General features: G+C 37.9%; 1 protein-coding gene across 1 annotated transcript in view; it reads right to left on the bottom strand.

Moving 5' to 3' along the window:
- The window catches only part of COL17A1 (collagen type XVII alpha 1 chain), a 48,028-nt gene extending 33,970 nt beyond the window's left edge, over positions 1-14,058 (bottom strand). The window contains exons 1-7 of the mRNA XM_018569066.1: positions 13,880-14,058; positions 4,322-4,387; positions 3,489-3,539; positions 2,738-2,839; positions 1,407-1,550; positions 729-776; positions 433-468 (exon numbers count right to left, since the gene is read on the bottom strand). Coding sequence (XP_018424568.1) covers positions 433-468; positions 729-776; positions 1,407-1,550; positions 2,738-2,839; positions 3,489-3,539; positions 4,322-4,376 — 436 coding nt within the window. The 5' untranslated portion in view covers positions 4,377-4,387; positions 13,880-14,058. The remainder of the gene's footprint in view (positions 1-432; positions 469-728; positions 777-1,406; positions 1,551-2,737; positions 2,840-3,488; positions 3,540-4,321; positions 4,388-13,879) is intronic.
- Positions 14,059-20,599: the final 6,541 nt, after the last annotated feature.

The raw sequence follows: 20,599 nt of genomic DNA on the forward strand, positions 1-20,599 counted from the left end.
TATATATATACACTCCCAGAAGAGAAGGGGCAATGATGTGCAGGAAGGGAGGGGGCAATGCTGGGGAACCAACCAGTCAATTTTTCTAGCAAATTCAAAAGCACATTACAAGTGAATGAAAAATGATGATTGGAATAGAAAAATATTTCAAGTAAGCATTTAGCATTTAAAATACCTGAATATTTTGTTCTTTTATCTTTTTTTTTTAAGTTGGCAGGGTATGTTTAAGCATAAATTGTAAATGTAGTTATGATTTCAGATGTGATAGGTTATTTCAGGTTGAACTGCTTATGATTGAATTTGTATCCTTTAGAATGGATACAAATGGTCTTTGAGTGACAGGATTAAACCAACCATAACTGTTTAAGACTGGAGGTGGATTATGTTACATGGTTATTTTGGCTTCCATGCATGTCCTAATCATGTACTCACCTCTGCTCGGAGTACGACCTCTAGTGGCAGAAGATGCTGATTTTGAGAAAAGAAAACGTATTAATAACAATACATCAAATTCAAAAACTAGGCTGGGCATTGGAATCTATTCTTTTTGCTTAATTTACTGTTGACACAAATATTTTAGGACGAACACTACCAGCATTTGTTCAGTTGGACCAGGCTGTGCGTATAGTTAGAAAAATATCCATGTAAAAATCCTTTAAATTAATTTTGTGGTCAGTTCATTTCAGTCAAATATTTGCAATGATTTTGAATTATAGAACTATACATACCCATTTCTTTTCTTGTGTATTCTGGTGAAGAATTCCCACTAGAACTTCCTACAAATGAAAATAAATCCATTATGTGATACGTTCAACATATAAATTGAATTTTATGAAGTGTACATACCGTGTTTCCCCGAAAATAAGACACTGTCTTATATTTTTTTGGCTCAAAATAACACACTAGGTCTAATTTTCGGGGTAGGTCTTTTTTTAAAATATACAAAACTCTACATGTAGTCATGTACAAAAATATGGTGATCAGGGCAATTAGGGGTGCAGTACCTTTCTAAGAGCAATTTGCTAACCAATCGCTGGCCAGAATGAGCGAAGCGCACTTTCAGTATTGATTCCTCACAGGCGGAGTGCATTTGGTGTCACTCTGCCTGTGACAGGAGCCAGCGCTATAGAGGAGACATTGGCTTATGCGGCTCTGCTCCCTCCGGTGCCGCCTCGCTTCCTCTAGCGCTGGCTTTGTTGGCACTGCTGATTCTCTCCCTCGGCTCTTCAAGTTCTGCCTTATGCCACCACTGGACCTGGGAATGGTCACAACTAGGTCTTATTTTCGTGGTAGGTCTTATATTTTAGCAATTCACAAAAATAGTACTAGGTCTTATTTTCGGGGTAGGTCTTATTTTCGGTGAAACAGGGTAGCTTAGTCTACTGGAAATCTGGAACGACCCTTACCTTCATATCCCGCTTGGCGGGAACTGGAGATGTAAGCCTTCCTATCGAAGGTGGAGGTTGGTGATACTGAGAGGGTAGAAGTAGGGGACTGGGCGTATCTTGATCCCGAGGTGCTAATATTAACTTTTGAGCTGCCACCTGTAGCTGGATTTTTATATAACTTTTGTTATTATAGTAGTAATAAAGGAACATTGCATTACAACAAAAACTCATTTCAGCTAATGCTTATTGGGCTTTATATTCTTTCTTGAAAAAAAAGTGTTTATTTATTATTTATTACAGGTACAGTATTTATATAGTGCTGAAAATGTACACTTGTAACAGATTGCACATTCATATTACTCCCTGTTCTGAAGGAGCGTATGGTCTAAGGTCCCTATTGCACACACACACAGGGCCGATTTAGAGAGGAGCCAATTAACTTTTCAGCATGTCTTTGGATTGTGGGAAGAAACTGGAGTACCCGAAGGAAATTCACGCAAGCCCACAATAAAATTATTTTTTATTTTATTTATTTTTCATTTTTATATACATTTTTTTATTTTTAAAACATAACTGAATTGTGAACATGGTGTCAAGATAGCCATTGTGTCCTAATATATATTTGGGATCTAGTGTGATCTTGTTTACATTATATAAAAGTGACTACTGAAGCTGCAGCTGTTTTAATTGTCGAGAGTGAAGTACCACTTACAGCCTCTAGGGGGATCCACAGGCATTTTTTTCTTGCATGCCTGCACCATCTACTGGCCAAAATAGGGAATGTCACCCTGTGCATTTTATTACTCAACCGTTCGTGAATAAAAATTCCAACAATAAAAAAACAAAAAATTCATAGTTTGCAGGTTTCTGTTGCTGTCTCTGTTACTGCCCTTACTAGTTGGATTCAGCCTCTCTATTTGTCTTGAAAACCCAAATTGTTATGATTATATCACTTAACTAGGAGTTAAGTAAAAAATATTCCAATAGAGACACATGTTTTAGTGACAACTAAGCAGGGACTTGCTCTCACTTTAAATATATTTCCACTGACTTCATGGTGTGTATTTAGGAAAGGAAGTGATGGGACATTTCTTCAACAGGACACAGAAAGCAAAAGAAAATTACATGAGTTCATACTACCGCCCACTCTATCCAAAAAAAAAACTAAAAAAACTAAAATAAAAAACAAATTGGTTCTAAAAACACTTTAAATACTGCCTACACATAAATGTATCTTATCTATATCCTATAACACAGTAAAATGCAATACTGATTGAACATTTCACAGGCTTAAATTGTAGTTTACTAAAGAAATATACAATAATAAAATGAAAGCACACAATACATACCTGATGAGACGTAACTAGTGCTGCTTTGTACCAGGGTCTTCTTTTCCGTACCACCCCCTCCCCCCTGGTATGAGAGTTTGGAACCACTGGTATTTGCTCCTTCTGTTAGAACAAAATGATGGAAGAACATTCACAATCCCATTCACCAACCCAAAATCCTTTACAGCAGGTCACAAACTACTATTTCCACAAAAATAAAATGCAATTTAAAAGAGATCTATGGCAAAACCTTTTTTTGCCATAGTTCTCATTAGGGTCACAGGAGTACATATACTAATGTCCTCTTGGGATCCAAAACTCAGCATATAGCGCGCTAGAGATGCGCTGCAGCCAGGACGGATCTTGACAATATTGTCAGGATCCACCTTGCTGCCTGATTGACAGCTGGCTCTGCATCTCTAGAGCTAGAGCCAGCTGTGCCTGCCCTCTCCCCTATCCATCCCTCCAGTCAGCCAGTCAGCACTGGAGGATCAGAGAGGGGACAGGTAATCCCTGCGGGGAGTGGTGACTGACAGTCACCGCTCTCTGCAGGGAGAAGATTGGGAACTGAACGATCAGTGGTTTGTGAACGCTCACTTCTCAGGCTATAGAGCCGAAATGCGACAGCCTAAGTGTCACACATCGGCTCTAATTTTGGGGATGAGTGTATTTCACTCCCCCCATATTTCTCCTTTAAATGGTTCACTTGCACACTAGAGAATTTATATGTAAAAACATTCACTGAATTCACAGTGCTAACACAATAACTTACTTGGTGGTAGTGACACCAGTCTTGATGAACTTGATACTGTTTCTGTGTAGGCTGGAAAACAAGAAGATAATCTTAACTAACAAATTATTAACAACCATTTCTCCATTTTACTTGAAAGACATGCTATAAATATATAATGACAGTTTATTCTGTATTTTAATTTCATTGCAATATATAAACAATACAAGACTGTAGTATAGAAACTTTTAATGTTAACACTGTTTTCTTGTAAGAAGAGGCATTTAAAATGTACTATTTAGTATCCTAATTTAAAGCCAAATTGAACCATTTAACCTTTAAATGTAATGCAGTCAGGCTTTGTATACAGTAATCTATGTGCTTCTTTATATTTTTTAAATCAGCTAAATGTTGCAGCAAGGGTTAAAACCCCTCTCCTTGGCAACACTAGGAGAGTCAGACCGCCGCTCTCATATACAAGCAGCAGGTCAGCTCTCCGACACCCCCCACCGAACACTGCTCTAATCAACAGTGCTGATTCTATATGATTCTATATGCTCCTGTATGCTGGCAGCAGAGGGTTTGTTAACCCTTGCTGTAGCCCTTACTAAAAATGGAGGCATAATTTAGTACTGAGTGCATCACAGTACTAAATTAAGAGGGTTCAATTGGGCTTTAAAAACATTAAAGCTTAAAATTGATGTCCAGTAAGTGTACACTGTGTTGTCTATTGGAGTGTGGTAATAAAAGATACCTTTCTATTCTTATGCTTATATAATGTTGTTATCATAAGATCACATACTGAAGAATGTATTTGGGTGTTGACGATAAAAAATTAAAAAACTACAAAGGAAAGATAAAAAAATATATCTTACTCCTTCCTGCGGAGTCACCACCGTCCCGATAACTTTTCTTGGTTATAATATCCATTCCATAGTCACCTGAAAAAAGAAATACATACATTTAATCAAGGCATTATTTCTGTGTCTGCTGTTTTCTACTTATATAGGTAAAATCTTTGATTTGCATTGTTCTCTAAACCTTTTTGAATTATGAAAATATCTTAAATTAATTTACAAACTCTAGCACTGAAGCCATAAGCCAAAAGCAGTCAGAATGTATAAAGTACAGTGACCTGTAGCAGCTAATTAGAATAAATGTTACTAGACCCAGATTTTACAATGAGAATTGGTGGCTGGTTGCCATTTCATTGCCTTACTGCATAAGCACGAGGAAAGTTATTAAAACATTTAACAGTATTATAATGGCAACAACTTTATTATTAGCTTAGGCTGTGTTTTGTGTAGTTTCAGGCTTGTATGGGATTCACAACCAACACATATTAATAAGAATTCTGTGCTCCTAGTACTCTTCCCAGGCAACAGATTGTGCTATGGAAGTTGTTGTCTTTGGTTTACATCTATTAATTTACTTTGGACTCCTTACACCAATATTTCATGAGAAGCATATTTTAAAATGTAAAAAAGTATCTCTGTTCATTTATTAAATTGCAATTTTAGTCAGAACTATTTTTTGTACTGTGATTTTGATAGGGAGTGGGAAGGGTTAAGACAGTTCAGGGTTTTATTGCTGTTTTGATCCCAATTGGAAGGGTTTTTCCTAAATTTTTAGTCCCGGACAAGCAAACAACAACAAAAATTTGACAAATGTTCTGTTATTTCCCCACTCTACTTTAAAAGTATGCCCCCAATGGAGAGACGTCATGAAACTTCATCAACACAAATAGCATTTAAAAAAAAAAATTCTATTATTATAAATATTAAACACATATGGCTACCATATTACAAGATGTTTTGTAATAGTTCAGCTGCAAGTGATAATCATATGGATTCCATAATCATAACACAAATATTGCGTCTGTGTGGAATATTAAACATTTCTTTATCCAAAACAAATACTTTCTGTACCAGTAAGGATCTTTAATAATAAACCAGTTCTAAGCCAATATAGACAGTTAACTTGAACTAAAATAACCAAAGTGTAACAAATATTGGATGCAGTTCCAGCAGTAGCAAATATTTTTAACAATAAATGGTTGTCTTTATTTTGTAATATTTCTAAAAAGAGAAAAAATATTGTAAAGTAATCCATCAAGGGATTCATCTTTTTAATGTTCTCAGACCTATTAAAGAAGGTGTATAATTGGTTGTATTGGGTGATTGTATGTTGCCTTATAAATGGAAGCCTGTACTGAGAGAAATATGTCTAACCTCCTTCAGAACTTCTAATCTGCATACTTGTTTTGAATTGGTGGGGTTCATTTATTAAGGCAAATAGTCTGTTCACTTTGTAAGGGAATTTGCACTTTGCAGGGAAAATTTCTCTTAGCTTAGTAAATGTGGTAAAAATTCCCTTTGCAAAGAATACCCAAATCACAAGCATGACAAATAAATAAATCAGTATTTTTGTTTGCACATAATTGGATGATGGAACTCAGCAGAGCTTCACCAAATTCTTTAGTAAATTAACGCTTTGGATCAGCATGAAAGCCAGGGAGCAAGTGTTTTCATGAGATGTTGTCAATGGCTGCCTCCATACTTCCTTCTGCAAGTTTCCTTTAAGCACAGACAAATATTGTATTTCTGGTTTGGACTTATAGTGCAGTCCTACAAAAAAAATGGTTTATTTTCCCAAACTGCCAATAGAGGGCAGAAGATTTTCCTTAGCTATATAGATAATGCAGTTGAGTTTTCTTACAATGCAGAATGAAGAAGACTCCAGACTGTGAAAGTCAAACTTCACTTTACATCTGCTACTTTTATTCTAAAACCTGTTCCGTACAGCTTTATTCATTGGTATATCAAATAGCCCTGATCATTCCCACTGTAACTTAATCTAAAAAAATCTGTTTTGGCTGGAGAAGCAATAAAGGGATTTGTACACTCAGCAATAGTGTTGGACAAATGAAAGACTCTCTGTAGGGAATAAAACCTATGTGAGCAGGTTTAGATGGGATCAGTCAGTACTTGAACCCTGGCCACATGCTTGTATAGCACCAGTTCAGCTTCCCTGCAAGTAAGGTGCCATGCTGCTAGTGTGTGGCCTGGGAGATAGAGAAGCTCTCTATGGAGGCTGCACACAGTTCGTTTAGGTCACAAAGAGGTTAATTTACTACAGGCAAATAGGCTGTTCACTTTGAAGAGGAATTCTCCCTGAGCTTAGTGGATACGGTGAAAATTCAGTTTCAAAAGAATACCCAATTATGTGTAAGGAAAATAAAAAAAAAACACACAGACAGTATTTTTGCTTGCACATGATTGGATGATGGAAGACAGCAGAGCTTCACCTCATTCACTAAACTTGGGGGAAATTTCCTTACAAAGTGAACAGACTATTTTCCTTTAGTAAATCAACCCCAATGTGCTGACTGAAAAATGTAAAAGAAAGTTGTAATAAATTCTTATTTTTTTGTAAAATGGCAAGCAATGCTTTTTTTTGCTATGGGTTATGTATTTTAATTTATTCAAGGTACCACCAGCAATTTATGCAGCACTTTACATACTGCACATTTACATCAGACCGTGCCCTAAAGGAGCTTACAATCTAAGGTCCCTATGTTACATACATACAGGGCCGATTTAGACAGGAGCCAATCAACCTATCAACATGTCTTTGGAGTGTGGGAGGGAACTCACACAAGCACATTGAGGACATGCACACTTCTACACATAGTGTCCAGAGAGATAGGAAATGGGGACCGCCCCCTTGCCATAAGCAGTTCTAACCATTAAACCGCTGTGCTACTAAGCAGGAGTCACATGAGAAAAACATTACTGACCGTAAGACATCAGCAAAGGCAACACTCGACAACTTTGCAGCTTTATACTCAGAAGCATGCTGCCTTTGACATTACACTTGCTCCTATAAACTTAAAGTATTTATATTACCAATTAGTATTTACATTGCCACTACATTATATATAGAACCAGCACAGCTGTTAAGTGGTTATTGCTCTTGCCTCAAAGTCTTGGGTTTATATCTCACCAGGGACACCGTCTGTATGTAGTTTGTCTGTGCTGCTCATATCTGCAAGGGTCTCACCTCTGTTTTTTTTCCCAAAAAACCAAAAATATTCTGGTAGATTAATTGGCTTCTTCCCAAATTGGCCCTAATGTGCATATGTGGCCATTTTAGTGGAAAACACCTTTGGAGAGCAATGACTGATGTGAAAGGTTACAATGTAAGATGTTGCATAACATGATGCTTGTATATCTATATGGGAAATAAATAATGGTTCCCACTGATAGGTAACTCTCATATATAATCCATTTCTGACTTTTACATACTTACTATCAATAATAGGCTGTTATAGAAATGCATGTGCAGGATCTAAAACCTGGGGTCTGCCACCTGTCAACCTTAACTTAATTCGCTGCAATCAGTTTTTTAGACAGGTATATATGGCGAGTGAGCTTTGCTCCACATCAGAGCTCCTGTCATTGCACTTGACTCGATAGAGCTCATCAAAATGATGCTTTTATTTCTACGTTCTAGTGCTTGTTTTACAGATCAAAGCACAGGCAGCCTAGTAGTTGGCTAATAGATCAAAGAATATTTCAACTGGCCAACCACTGTGCACATTGGGGCTCCTTTATAGAAGCTACCATGTTAGTCATAGCAAACAATACTGCATTATTTCTTATTGTGAGATATACAATTAAACAAGATATCCATTGTTAGGTTACTATTGCGCATTCGTCAATTTTTAAAAAATGTATTAGCTCTAGTATACCGTATGTTGATGTTCAGAATTACATTGTACTCTTCTCTAGCATTGTTATATTCTTTCACACATCTACATATCCTCAGTCAGATGACACAACAAGTCGAAACAGTTTAAGCTCCTGTAAATGCTGTAAATATGTCTATCCGATTTATCCATGGTGTATAGACTTTACAGGCGACATTGCTGAGGAATGAAGACTATTCAGCACTGAAAGCATTTGTAACTAAGACACCTTGCGTGATCATTATAATCTGCACAATATAGTGTTCCTGCAGGCAACATACATGCAAACACCTGTATTTATTGTAACAAAACAACGCCCAGAGTTATTGTCTACAGAATATAGTAATTTAAACCTTTATAAAGTATAGCTTGGAGGTGGGAAGAACCTGGTAATGGTATTATGTGATTCTGGAGGACAGCATATATTGTTGGCCAAGGAATGTACAGTCGGAAGTTGTTTATAAATGAATAAAGAGGAGAGAGAGCTCTAGTATACACAAAGACAAAGAAATATCATCCTGTAAAATGGTATACTTCTTTTACACACAGTAAATGTCAGAAATACAGCCAATGCACACAGTGCTGAGAAACCAGATTCCAACGTTGGATAAAGAAACTCATAGGCTAGTGGTACTGCCAAAATTAGCAGGGCCAAGTGTAGAGGCACTGGGGCCCAAGTTTGGATGAAGACACCCATAGGCCATTGATACTTCCAAACCTAGCAGGGGCAGGCATAGGATGTCTAGAATGCCGGTGCCTGCACCAAGGTATTTTCTCCCCAAAAGGTGTGCACTGCATCTTTGAAAAGGAGAACTTCAGTCTAAATGCATTAGTACAGCAATCCTTTTGTAATTCCCTTGCTGAAAATCCTCAAAATATATAGCTCAAGCACCACTGGTTCTTAACTGTTTATCAATCAGTCACCAGCATTAGTTTTTAGTGTCTACATACAATCTATTTATTTTATGTATCCTACTGTGGCAAGCAGAAATATAAATCAGACAAATGTAAATGGAGCAGTACGTTCTGTGTCCAGGTGCCAGGAAGTTTGTGTAACCGATCAAGCACCCTATCCAGAGGGGAAGCTGAAGGTGGATGGAGGGATAGTGGTGATCGGGAGCTGCAACTGTGGGATTGAGTTCTGATTGTGCGAATGTAAGTTATTTCAACCGTTGCTGAATTGTTTTAAAGATCTGCTGCTATTTCCTATCTTCTCTTGGAGTGGTATTTGACACTGAGCTGAGTATCGGATATGAGAGTCCAGATGCTGTAGATTTGGATTGCTGTATGACAACTGTGGGAATTTTAAAGGAACGCTATTGACGATTAAGGGGGGCAGTAGCTCAGTGCACTTGAGATAACAAATGTAAATAATTGCTCTCGTATATGTGTGAATTGTGTGCAGATAGATGCGTGCACAACAAGGCTCCTACAGAAACGTTCTACCAGCTTCCTGTAAATGTGTTTTCCAAACTGTATAGTCCACTATACAGATGAGACATGCAATGACTGATGCAGTTCTATGCTAGCCTGTCCTGCTGCATGACAAGCACCCAGGATTCTCTGCTTCTTTTATTTGCTCTTATACCACAGGCAGCATCTAACTGTGCTGATTTTTTATAGTAAAATGACATACATTTGAAATCCCACAGATCAGACCAGGGATGCAATTTCTAAACATGGTATACAAACATTTATCAAAGAACATTAAAAAAAGGAATTCTCAGACTGGATTGGCTCCCAGATACTGTTATGAAGTTGCATATAATGGTCTAATGTGTTGGTGTATGTACCCTATTGCCCTGTATAGATTCCAAGTGCAAGACAATAGTTCATAGTCATTCATATACAGTACAGTATGTTCCTGCCTTACTGCCACCCATGGATATTTAAGCTGATGTGGACTAGGGCTCAGTTAATATTAACATAACAAATGGCAAGTACAATAATATAATGATAATTTCCAATCAAATAGACCTTAACATATACCCTAGGTTTATCTGCTATGGTCTGCTTTACTCAATATATGTCCCATCATCACCTAAATCTTTTGAAAATGCAGACATTGGGTGACAAGCATCTCAAAAGAGACTATATTGTTCTTTAATGAAACAATGGACTGGAGGGAATGTATTTTCTTGCCCAGCAAAAATTCACAATACTGTACTCAAGCTTCTGAAATGATAAAATGCAACAGATTTACTAGAAAACAGGCGGTTGAAAGATGTCATTATATAAATGACATTGAGTTTTGTTCCAGCCATCAGTTTCATAATTCACTTTAAAAACTCATAAATCTAATTTTTCATTTATAAAAAAGCATTTTTATTTTTCTAACTTTCTTTGATTTGATTTTTCAAAGTGATTTTATGAATACAAAGTTTGAACAGTATTTTGCTAAGAAATCACTCCTCATATAATCTGAGTTTTCATGTGCATGGATGAGAAGAGAGGGGGCAGACACCCCTGACTGGTCTTATGTCAGGGGAAACAACAGTATTTATTCAGTCAAAAAATATCCAATGGGCTAATGTCCTATTGGTCAGAGAACGAAAGCCCATGGGTGTCTGCTGGCATCCAGAGTTATAAAGATTGTCACCAGTCTTTGAGGGAACTACAGTATGTCTTTAGGTACGGCCATTCAGATGGTTGCATTCAGTGTCATGCTTTACTTTAATTTTTAATTTACAATGATCAAATTCAGAAAATCATTCAGCTCCGAGAATTGTTTCATCCATTTAGCACAGCATGAATGTTCCCCTTATGTCAGATTTGGGGCTTTATGGCGGTAAAGAGGGTTATTTATGGAATGAGCCAATTTGATCTTACATCAGACTGCCTTGAAAAGATTTTGCGTTCATGTTAGTATTTGATTCACTGGATTAGAAATTGGTTGGCTGATTGTATCTTTTACATTTTATGGATAGGACTGGTCTCTAGACAGGTTTGTGTCTGTTCTTCTCAGTTCTGAAAATGGAATGGAGTACAAGTAGAAAAAGCTATGTCATGCACATTCTAAAACACCTGATTTTATTAGGTTTTCTGTCTGGAAATCATATATAAGGTCAGTTTATTATTTGTCCTGTCTTCATAAACTTCAGTTTTGCTGCATTGTCAGAATCATCCACTAGTCGTAGCGATGATCATATAACACCTTATCAGAATCATGTAGCTACATGATATGATCATGTTTCTGGAACATACGTCTATGAATTCTGCATTCCTGTATGCACCCATAGGAAGTGATGCCATAGATACCCACAAAACTGTATGGGTATCCATGGCAACACCAGTTTACCTCTTTATGACTGATCATAGTTAAGGGCTCAGGCTGAACACAGCCCCCCGCTCTCTAATTTCATGAACTGAGGGCTGTATGTCATTGAATAGTGAATACAAGTAAATGTTTAAAGGCTGATGTGATATCAATATGATTTCCATATTCCATTAAGATGCACACCTAATCTGTAAAAATACATAAAGCTGAATTTTGAATTGCAGTACTTCTCATGGACTTAAATTTTTTGGGGGGGCACTATTGTACTATTGCAATATATTGCTGCGGTCAACCAACAACGCCATCAAAGGAGCACAAAGCATGCCCAATGGTTATATTTATTCCAGTATTCCAAAATTAAAACCAGTACAAACGACTGGTGTGGTGCATTACCAGCCAACAGAAAATCCTAAAACCACTGCTCACTGCCATTGTCACAGTTGTAGAATACGTGCCACACAGTATCCATACCTGCGTCAGATATTCTACCCAAGGTACAAAGAAGCAAAACATACCCAACCAATGTCTGTAATAAGCTATATGTTTAACTTTCGGATTTTGTTTTCACTGAGACCTCAGTAGAGCACCAAAAGCAAAATTGTAGCTGAGATTCGTGTCAGGATCCATGTCAGGATAAGCGTATTTACTTTTTTCGTCTCATCCACATACACAATCTGTTGCTAAGGTATAACAGTAGCTTGTCTGTTTCTCAGTGTACAGTGTGGTTTTCAGAGTGATGTAACTGTACAAATCTCTAGCACATCTCCCTAATCTCACCTATTACACACACTGCTGTCACTTTCCCTCTTCCTAACACAAACTTGTCAATGTGCAAGAAATATGTGGGAAACTTCTGTTTAATATTCAGGATGCCAAAAGTGACTCAGTGTCAAAAGCTTTGAAACTTTGCAACAAATCTCCGAACATTGCATATTTATGAATATTCTGTATGACAGGATCGGTTGGTCACATAGGTGACATCTGTCATTCTTACTTGAGCAAGCTGATGTGTAACATGTATGTAACATGCTGTGCAACGTGACCTCAAATCAGTCTGGTTGTGAAGTCACATATGTTGGTCACATAGGTGACATCTGTCATTCTTACTTGAGCAAGCTGCTGTGTAACATGTATGTAACATGCTGTGCGACATGACCTCAAATCAGTCTGGTTGTCACTAGTAGAAGTCTTGGCTCTATAAAAGGAGTCTGAAAGAGTTATGCCAGAGCTAGTGATGTTCTCTCCTTCTGGAAATGCTACTTGACTGGTTTCCTATCTGATACTCTGGTTTCAGCGCTTTCAGAATGACTGACTGGCAGAGTCCCGACTTTGCATCGACTTCTTTTGCGCATGCTTTTGCTGGTTCAGAGACTTAAAGTAATGAAGCCAGAGACCGCCAGGCAACTGGCATTTCTAAAATGAAAGGACGACAACAGCAGCTTCCATTGTCCTCTCAGTACAAGTTTCCTTTAAGGGAGAGTCTGATCACGCTATCAATAGAATCATGATATAATCCAGAGGTGACTACAGAGCAGAATAAATATTTGTGTGGCATATCAGGTATTAGTATGACATGCACTCAGACATAATGTAAGGGCTTTTATCAGACTTATTGCTCCCAAATATCAAACAGAAAGAAAAAGTTAGCTGCTGATTAATGGAATCATTACATAACCATGAATGCATTTCCTAGCCAAAGCTCCATGACAAGGGGGGTAGGCAACCTCGGCATTCCAGCTCTTGAGGAACTACAAGTTCCACGAGGCATTGCAAGACTGATAGTCATGGGCATGACTCCCAAAGAAAGAGGTATGATGAGATTTGTATCTCCACCACAGCTGGAGTGCCGAGGTTGCCTACCTCTGTTCTATGACAACAATGCCAATTCAATGACTAGTACCATGGTGCAGGCTTGCAGGGGTCTGCATTGTACAGCATGTCTTTATACATTATGCAGTAAGGAACGTCTACCAGAGGTGCACATGGTCATTTTACATTAGTATATTTTCTTAGCTCTACATCTACGGAATAATGCTCTCGGAGGCTCTTACGAATAAAGTCCAAAAGTCCACAATCACTGAGTCACAGACATGGGTAACACCACCTTAGTAAATAGTCCACTGTGTAGCCAAGTAAAAAGACTTTAAAATTTCAAGTCGAAAACAAAATCTGTCTGTACAAATGCTTACAAGTAGCAGAGCCAAATGTAAACATATATCATACCAATCATAATCCCAATTAACATCTAGTTATCTCTGTCCTGCATTGGTATTAATATAGTATGCATTGCATACTTACACACTCATCACAGCTTATTTCGCACCTACAATGTAACATCCGTTAAGCTGATATACCCAACAGACTAACGAACCATCCAGTATGTACTCGGTATTTTGTCATACGTACCTGGTGTATTTTGGCAAAGAAGAACCTCTGGCAACAAGGGAGGCCAAATTGTGTGTGCCTTCCCAAAAACTTTTCCTTTTTATAATTGTTTGCCCTCCTACACTTATTTACTCGTCCTCTGAGGTGTGTTGAGGCTGACTGATGCCTCAAGAATGTTCACTTTTTCTGTTATTCAGCCTGTGTATCCCAGTCTCCTGTCATCTCCAGGCAAGTCCTGACAAAGGTGTGGCATGGCTTTAATTTTGTTTTCTCCCCTCCCTACGACTCAGCCCAATCATTTGTAAGAGGAGAGAAGAGAAAAAAAATCTCTGCCTGGAGGATGTAAACTCTGAAGGAGGGTGCACCTGTCTGAGATCATAGATTGAGTGTACAGTAACTGAACCTAGAACAGGAGAAACATTATACATTACAGACATATATGCTTCTTTGTCACGAGTCACAAAAGTAGATTTGCATTCCTCGGATGAGGTGGACTGCTGGCACTTCTTTAATCGAGATAACCAGTTTAAAAGCATTTTCCGTGTTAGGTTTATTGACATTTATGAACTCTTTTAATACCTTTATGAAATGAGTTGCTTTTTGTTTTTAGTCCATCTGTATTTTAATATTGGACATTTAACATTCATGTAGCAAAGCTTAACTATGTTCAAGGGGGTTGATTTACTTGTTCACTATTACTTGATTTAGTTGTTCACTTTGCAAGAAACATTTTTACTTTGCAAAAGAATTGTCTCTTAACGTAGGGGTGTGTTTACTAACAAATCACAGGGCCCTTCGCCCTGTGAATAGCAGTGATTTTTGTGTGCGAATAATGACAAATGCGAACATTCTTAATATATTATCTTTTTCAGGTCATTGTGATGTAGTGCTACATTATGATCACTTGATGGCGCTGATGAGCACTTGAAATATATACTTATTTACTATGCTCCTCAGCTCCATCTAGTGGCCATAATGTAGTATTACATAACAGTTTATTTAACTAGAAAAGAAGATATATTAAAGGAGAACTTCAGGGAAAATTATTATTAACTCTTGCAGTGGGGCCCCCCCCGCACTGTAAGGGTTAAGTGCTCATTTGTGTCTAGGAAAAAATTAAAAAGTTATACTCACCTGATCCTCTAAACCAGCTTGCTCTCCTTCTCTGCTGCAGCGGTCTAAGTTCCCATGAATCATTATGTTCTATACACTGTGTATAGAGCTTGAGGATGTCGAGGGACATTTCATCGCTGCAGTGTAGAAGGAGAGAGGATGGAGGGAGCTCTGTCACAGCCACTGGCTCAGAGGATCGGGTGACTATAGCTTTATTTTCCTTCCTAGTCCAAAACGAGCAGTAAACCTTTGCCGTGCAGGGGTAGCGCCACTGCAAGGATAATAATAATTTCCTCAGGAGTTCTGCTTTAAGAGGAACTTAACCCACCAATTTAATGTCTCCCAGACAGTTACTTTTGAAGCACGTCATCTATCAAGGAGTCAATAGACCCCTATACAGACTTGACAGAATGCTCAAGTTACATAAAATACAACACAAATATACAAGTTGGTCTGATTTATACTTGGGCACCTAAAATAAGGAAGGAGGCTACTGTGTTTTAGGTTTAGTAAGCCTTGCGGAAGGGCTCATACAAGCCATAAAACATATAATGTTATTAAAGTATATCTAAAGTCAAAAAAAATTTCTTTCATTTTACATAGAGTAAGGAAGGGTTTAGGGGCATCCTGAGACCCAGTGTCAACCGGAGCGGTTACTGGGTAACTCACGGCAGAGAGAGCAGGGGACAGTCACCCAGCAGGATAAGGTATGCAGCCGGGTCCCCTCCTCTCTCCCGAAACTGTAGGGCGTTTGGTCCATGACCGAGTGCCTCACTTTTCAGAGGGGGGTGACACCAAAATGACTGCCAGTCATTTTGGTGTCACCCTTCTAATGGTGTCACCCGGGTGTGGGACGCACCCCCCTTGTGGCACAACTGGAAGGGTTAGAACCCCTATTTAGGTTTATATTGTTGTTTGTGTCCCCAGAGATTCACCTTGATTGTTTGACCTTGTGATCATCGGTACTGGGACAGGGAGTGATTGGAAATCCAAAATTTTACTTGCTGTTGTGCCTCCAGTGAAGGTATACAATGGCATACAGATTGTAAACCCCCCCACCCTCCCCAAAAAACTACAAACAAAAAAAAGAATGGGTATACTCTATTCAAAAAAAAGTTAGGGATACACATTCTGTGCTATAGCTAAGGAAGCATTGTCAGTTAGCATGGAAAAACCTGAAGAACTGTCCATCCTCTGACCAATTGCTGATAAATTCATACAATTAATTTCTTCTCAATTAAACCATTTTGTTTTAGAGCAGATCATTTATTTTTCTTGACCGATTACTACTTTTCTGAACAGTTGCAGGATGGAACAACTACTTGAGCACGGAGGATAAAATACAATTGGTTGATTTGACTGCTTGGCTGGGGACCTTTCTAAAGACGTGGCTTCAGGACAATAAAATCCTTTTTTTGGGGACGAGAAAAGGCTGCTAACTCTTTGTGATTCTTGGTGATTACATTTGGCATTAGATGCAAATGCACAACTTCCCAGCATGGCTGGTGACTATCCTGCCCATTATCACTTTCACAGTATCTCTGTCCATCTTCGGGATCACTATCTTCATTGTAAAATATTGATTTGCAAATTGCATATGGAATACGATTCTTGTAAAGATGAATATATTTTAGATACATTCTGTGAGTGTGCTTTTTCCCCCAAATGTCCAGGATACAATTGATGTACGTATGCTGGATTAACTGGTTTAACATTTTTTTTTAACTGGAATACAAGTTGGAAATGTTGATAGTGGAAGCCGGTTACCATAGTGACATTTTCTCAGACACAAAGCATGTATCTTAGGACGAACCTTCCACATTCTGGGCTGAACCCAGGGGTTGCGGAATACAAATGGAGAGGGTGTTCTGCATATTTCCGGGAACAAGTCACAGCAGATCACATCTTTGACCCAATTTACACCATGAACAGTCCCAGCTGCTGATTGGTTGATGCTGTGCTTTTTTTTGTAGGTTTTAATTTCTTTTTTTTATTTAATCTGGTGAATAGCAAAATAAGCAGATCCGACACACCTTGAAATTCCACACTAAGCAGCTTAACTGCATTTTCTGCACACATTACGTGGCTGTCCTAAAAATCAAATGATTTTCTCTGGGAAGAGGCAATACATGTTCCTTTTCATTTATTTCTTAAAAAAGCGTTACTTTTCATTTATGGTAACTCGAGAATCTGTCACCCTGCCAACTTCAGGATCTTTTGTCTGTCAAGGTTCTCATTCATCCAGCTCATGGTATATCTGTAAAAAAAAAAGGCAGCTGGACTTGCTGTAGTTTTCTTAAGGAGATGCTGGTCATTCGGCAGGCTTTCTCAATTCAGAAAGAGTTGTACAAAAATTATCTGAGAATATATATGGCAAATGTTGCTCTAATCAACATAATCTGTTTATCCTAACCAGCATTGGCTCAGAGACTTCATGGACGTAAGGTGTTGATTGAATTTGCATGACTGCAGCTAGCAGGTGTTATTAACCCACCCAGAGAGACACATTTTGCCCACATACAATGCTGTATTAACGCCTCTGTCTGAGCGGGTTAGTGACACCTGCTAGCTCCAATCATGCAAATGCAATCAACACATTACCTCAATGAGGTCTCTGACTGACATGCTGGTTTGTCAATTATATTAAAATTTTCAGTAAAAATTATTAAACAATAAATCTCTATGCTTGCGCGAGCCCCAGATGATTACTGTATTAGGGTCCCCTCAAGTGATGCCTCTGCATTGATATATTCCTTTGCTTCATTGTATATTCCATAAAATGATGCCTGAGTTGGTTTGAGCAATTCAAACATGTGTCTATGAGCTTTCACAAATGTATTTACCATCTATTTGTTTTTTAGGGATGTTCAGACACCAAGTACAGTACTTGGTACAAGTACAAGTACATGTACAGATACTTTTCCAGTTCCAGGACTAGACTAGAGAAAAATTAAAAAGTTCGGAGGCAGCTGTCATTTTTAAGGAGCACACAGAGCTCCTGGGATTCGTACATCCCCATTTTATTGCATTATTTTTTTTAAATAAATATATAAGTGATGCACCTATACAATTTTTCCAAGTACAAATACTGATACTTATCCAATCACTCACAGATACAAGTACTGATAAATTTTTGTTTATTGTCATGTGACAGTTTTTCTAAAACAATACACACTAAGGATTTAAGGACAGTGATGGAGCGCCAGAGCTAGGTCCCAGCTGCAACCGCTGCAACCCTGGTAGTTCTTGTGAAAATGCCAAATGTCGGCACTGGTATCTGAACTGGTATCTGGACATCCCTAATTTTTTTTATGGATGCTACAGCATTGCAGTGCATTAATATTTGCTGATCTAGAACAGATCCTTAGGGAATCAATCATTATTTCCATGGAGTGAGAAAAGTGTTTAGCTAACTTTGGCATTATACAATTTAGAGGTCATAAAACCAATGGAGAAATCTGCATATGCAAATATGAAGTTATGAAAAGACATCAGATATTTGAAACATTTGCATAACAAGTTCATGGATTGCATAGGTATACTCATATAAAGTATAATATATTTTACAATATACAACAATACATTTAGCATTCTCACACTATACTGTATGTATTATAGTTTTGCTCAAACAATAGCATATACATGTGTATGGTTAACAATAAATAGAGTTAGTCATCCAACACAATAGGGAATTTTACATTTTAAATCAGTTTTGTCCAGAAACCTAGAGCAACTAATCAGGAAAATTCGTCTTCTGTCCACCCTGCTAAGAGGTGCAGTAGAACCCTAGACAAAACATATTTATTTTTATTTTTAAAAATGTTTTCTTTGTCCCTGCTGCATTAATCAATCTCAATATTTTACTTTGTGGCTATTTTCAAGAGAGAAAGTGAGAGGCAATCCAAATTGTTGTTATGTTCGGCACAGGCACAATAGTGAGGGGTCTGTCTTTCAATGAAGGACACCTCATCTGGCAACAATCGTCACAGGTGGGATTTTCCCTCACTACTTACTTCAATGTCTTGTCTTTAGGAGAGGATATGAAGAAAATCTCCCCCACCCCCCCCAAAGATATAGGCAGCAATAAAAATGTGATTCCATCTTTTCCACACTCCATTCACAACTACACACAAAGGTTTTGAGTACACTTTCCTATCTGTTGGTTGCAAGGAGCAATTGCTACCGAATGTCCTATGTTACAAAACAAGGTCTACAATTCTATTTGAGGCTTCATAGGTGATATATTAAACAGATTTGAGCTTATTATTTTTTATCCACTGTAAATGAAAAGCCATAGTTCAGGGTTTCAATTTACTCCCTGAGCCAATCCCATATATTTCATTACATAACTTTGTAAATTCCTTTTTTTTTTTCTTTTTCAGGTATGAACTTAATCCGGAAATAGTTCCTTTTTCTGCAGCACCCCCAGGATAATTGAGTCACATCACGTACGTTTTTTTAATACACTGTTTGACGTGGATGTAGGGCGGATTATAAAGAAAAAAAAGTGCCAGATTTTTGCATTGACCAAACATGGAAGTAGGAAATCGTACATTACAATTACATGCATACGTTCATACTGATGGCATCTGGCAGATTAAGATTCTGGCAGGGCATATGGTGATTTTTTTTTTTTTACCATTTACGATTTGGCTTCCATTTGAATGACACACATCAGTATGTTGTGCCACACCAATAAAATGTTCTATTTTATTGGGTTCTTTTATAATATTCAGTTGCACACTTTCTGAATCATATTTGAAAAGAGGAAGATGAAGACCATTTAAAAAGGAATGCCATGTCTCATTTACTATAATTTAGATAAAGAGCATTTGAGGGCTAATATAATGAGGTAGTGCAAAGAGCAATAGCGATGTGCAAATTGCAGAAATCCATTCCAAGCAATCAGATTTCAGTTTATTGAAGTCACATCAATAAAAGCTAATTTTTGATTGGGTACTTTAGACTATGGCATTTATCTTTGTTGCTTTGTATATTGCATATACTTGCAGCAGGTTACATTTTGGTGCCAGGAGTCCGGTACAGTAGTTGTTGGTATGGGGCTAATAGCACAAATACCAAAAAAAATAAATACTGTCTCCAAATGTCCCTCACCATCAACTATCCCTAAAAATAAAGTACGCTTTAATAGTTAACCCACCCCTTATCTGAACTGACACAAACGTACCCTCAAAACAAACCCTTAAAATGATTCTGTCACTTTAACAAAACAAAAAAAATGTCTGACATGTTTAATGTGCATACATCAGAGGTGCATTGGAATCCCTAGTCAGTCTGATCTGGCAAATCTCAGACAGCTGCTGGAAGTGTTGTAGTTGCTTTTTCCTTCAGTTTGCATTGACCCATTACTATGATGAGCTGTCTCATTGGATAATAGAAATGTGTAGTAGGGGCAAGGGGACTAGTAAGCGGTGAAACTACCTGGAAGTGTCAAAGCTTTGTTTAATCAGAACAGCCCAGCATTTGGCAGAGTAGAGGTACGGAAAGCTCTGCACCTTCTGGTGCCTACACTTTATACTTGTCAGCAGCCATTTTTTGCTGTTCACATTTTTACTTCAACTCTAAACCCCCTTCTTAACCCTAACACTTAACCTACCCCCTAAACAA

Source organism: Nanorana parkeri, unplaced genomic scaffold (assembly GCF_000935625.1).
Source record: "Nanorana parkeri isolate BGI_ZX_2015 unplaced genomic scaffold, ASM93562v1 scaffold1282, whole genome shotgun sequence".
Taxonomy (NCBI): domain Eukaryota; kingdom Metazoa; phylum Chordata; class Amphibia; order Anura; family Dicroglossidae; genus Nanorana; species Nanorana parkeri.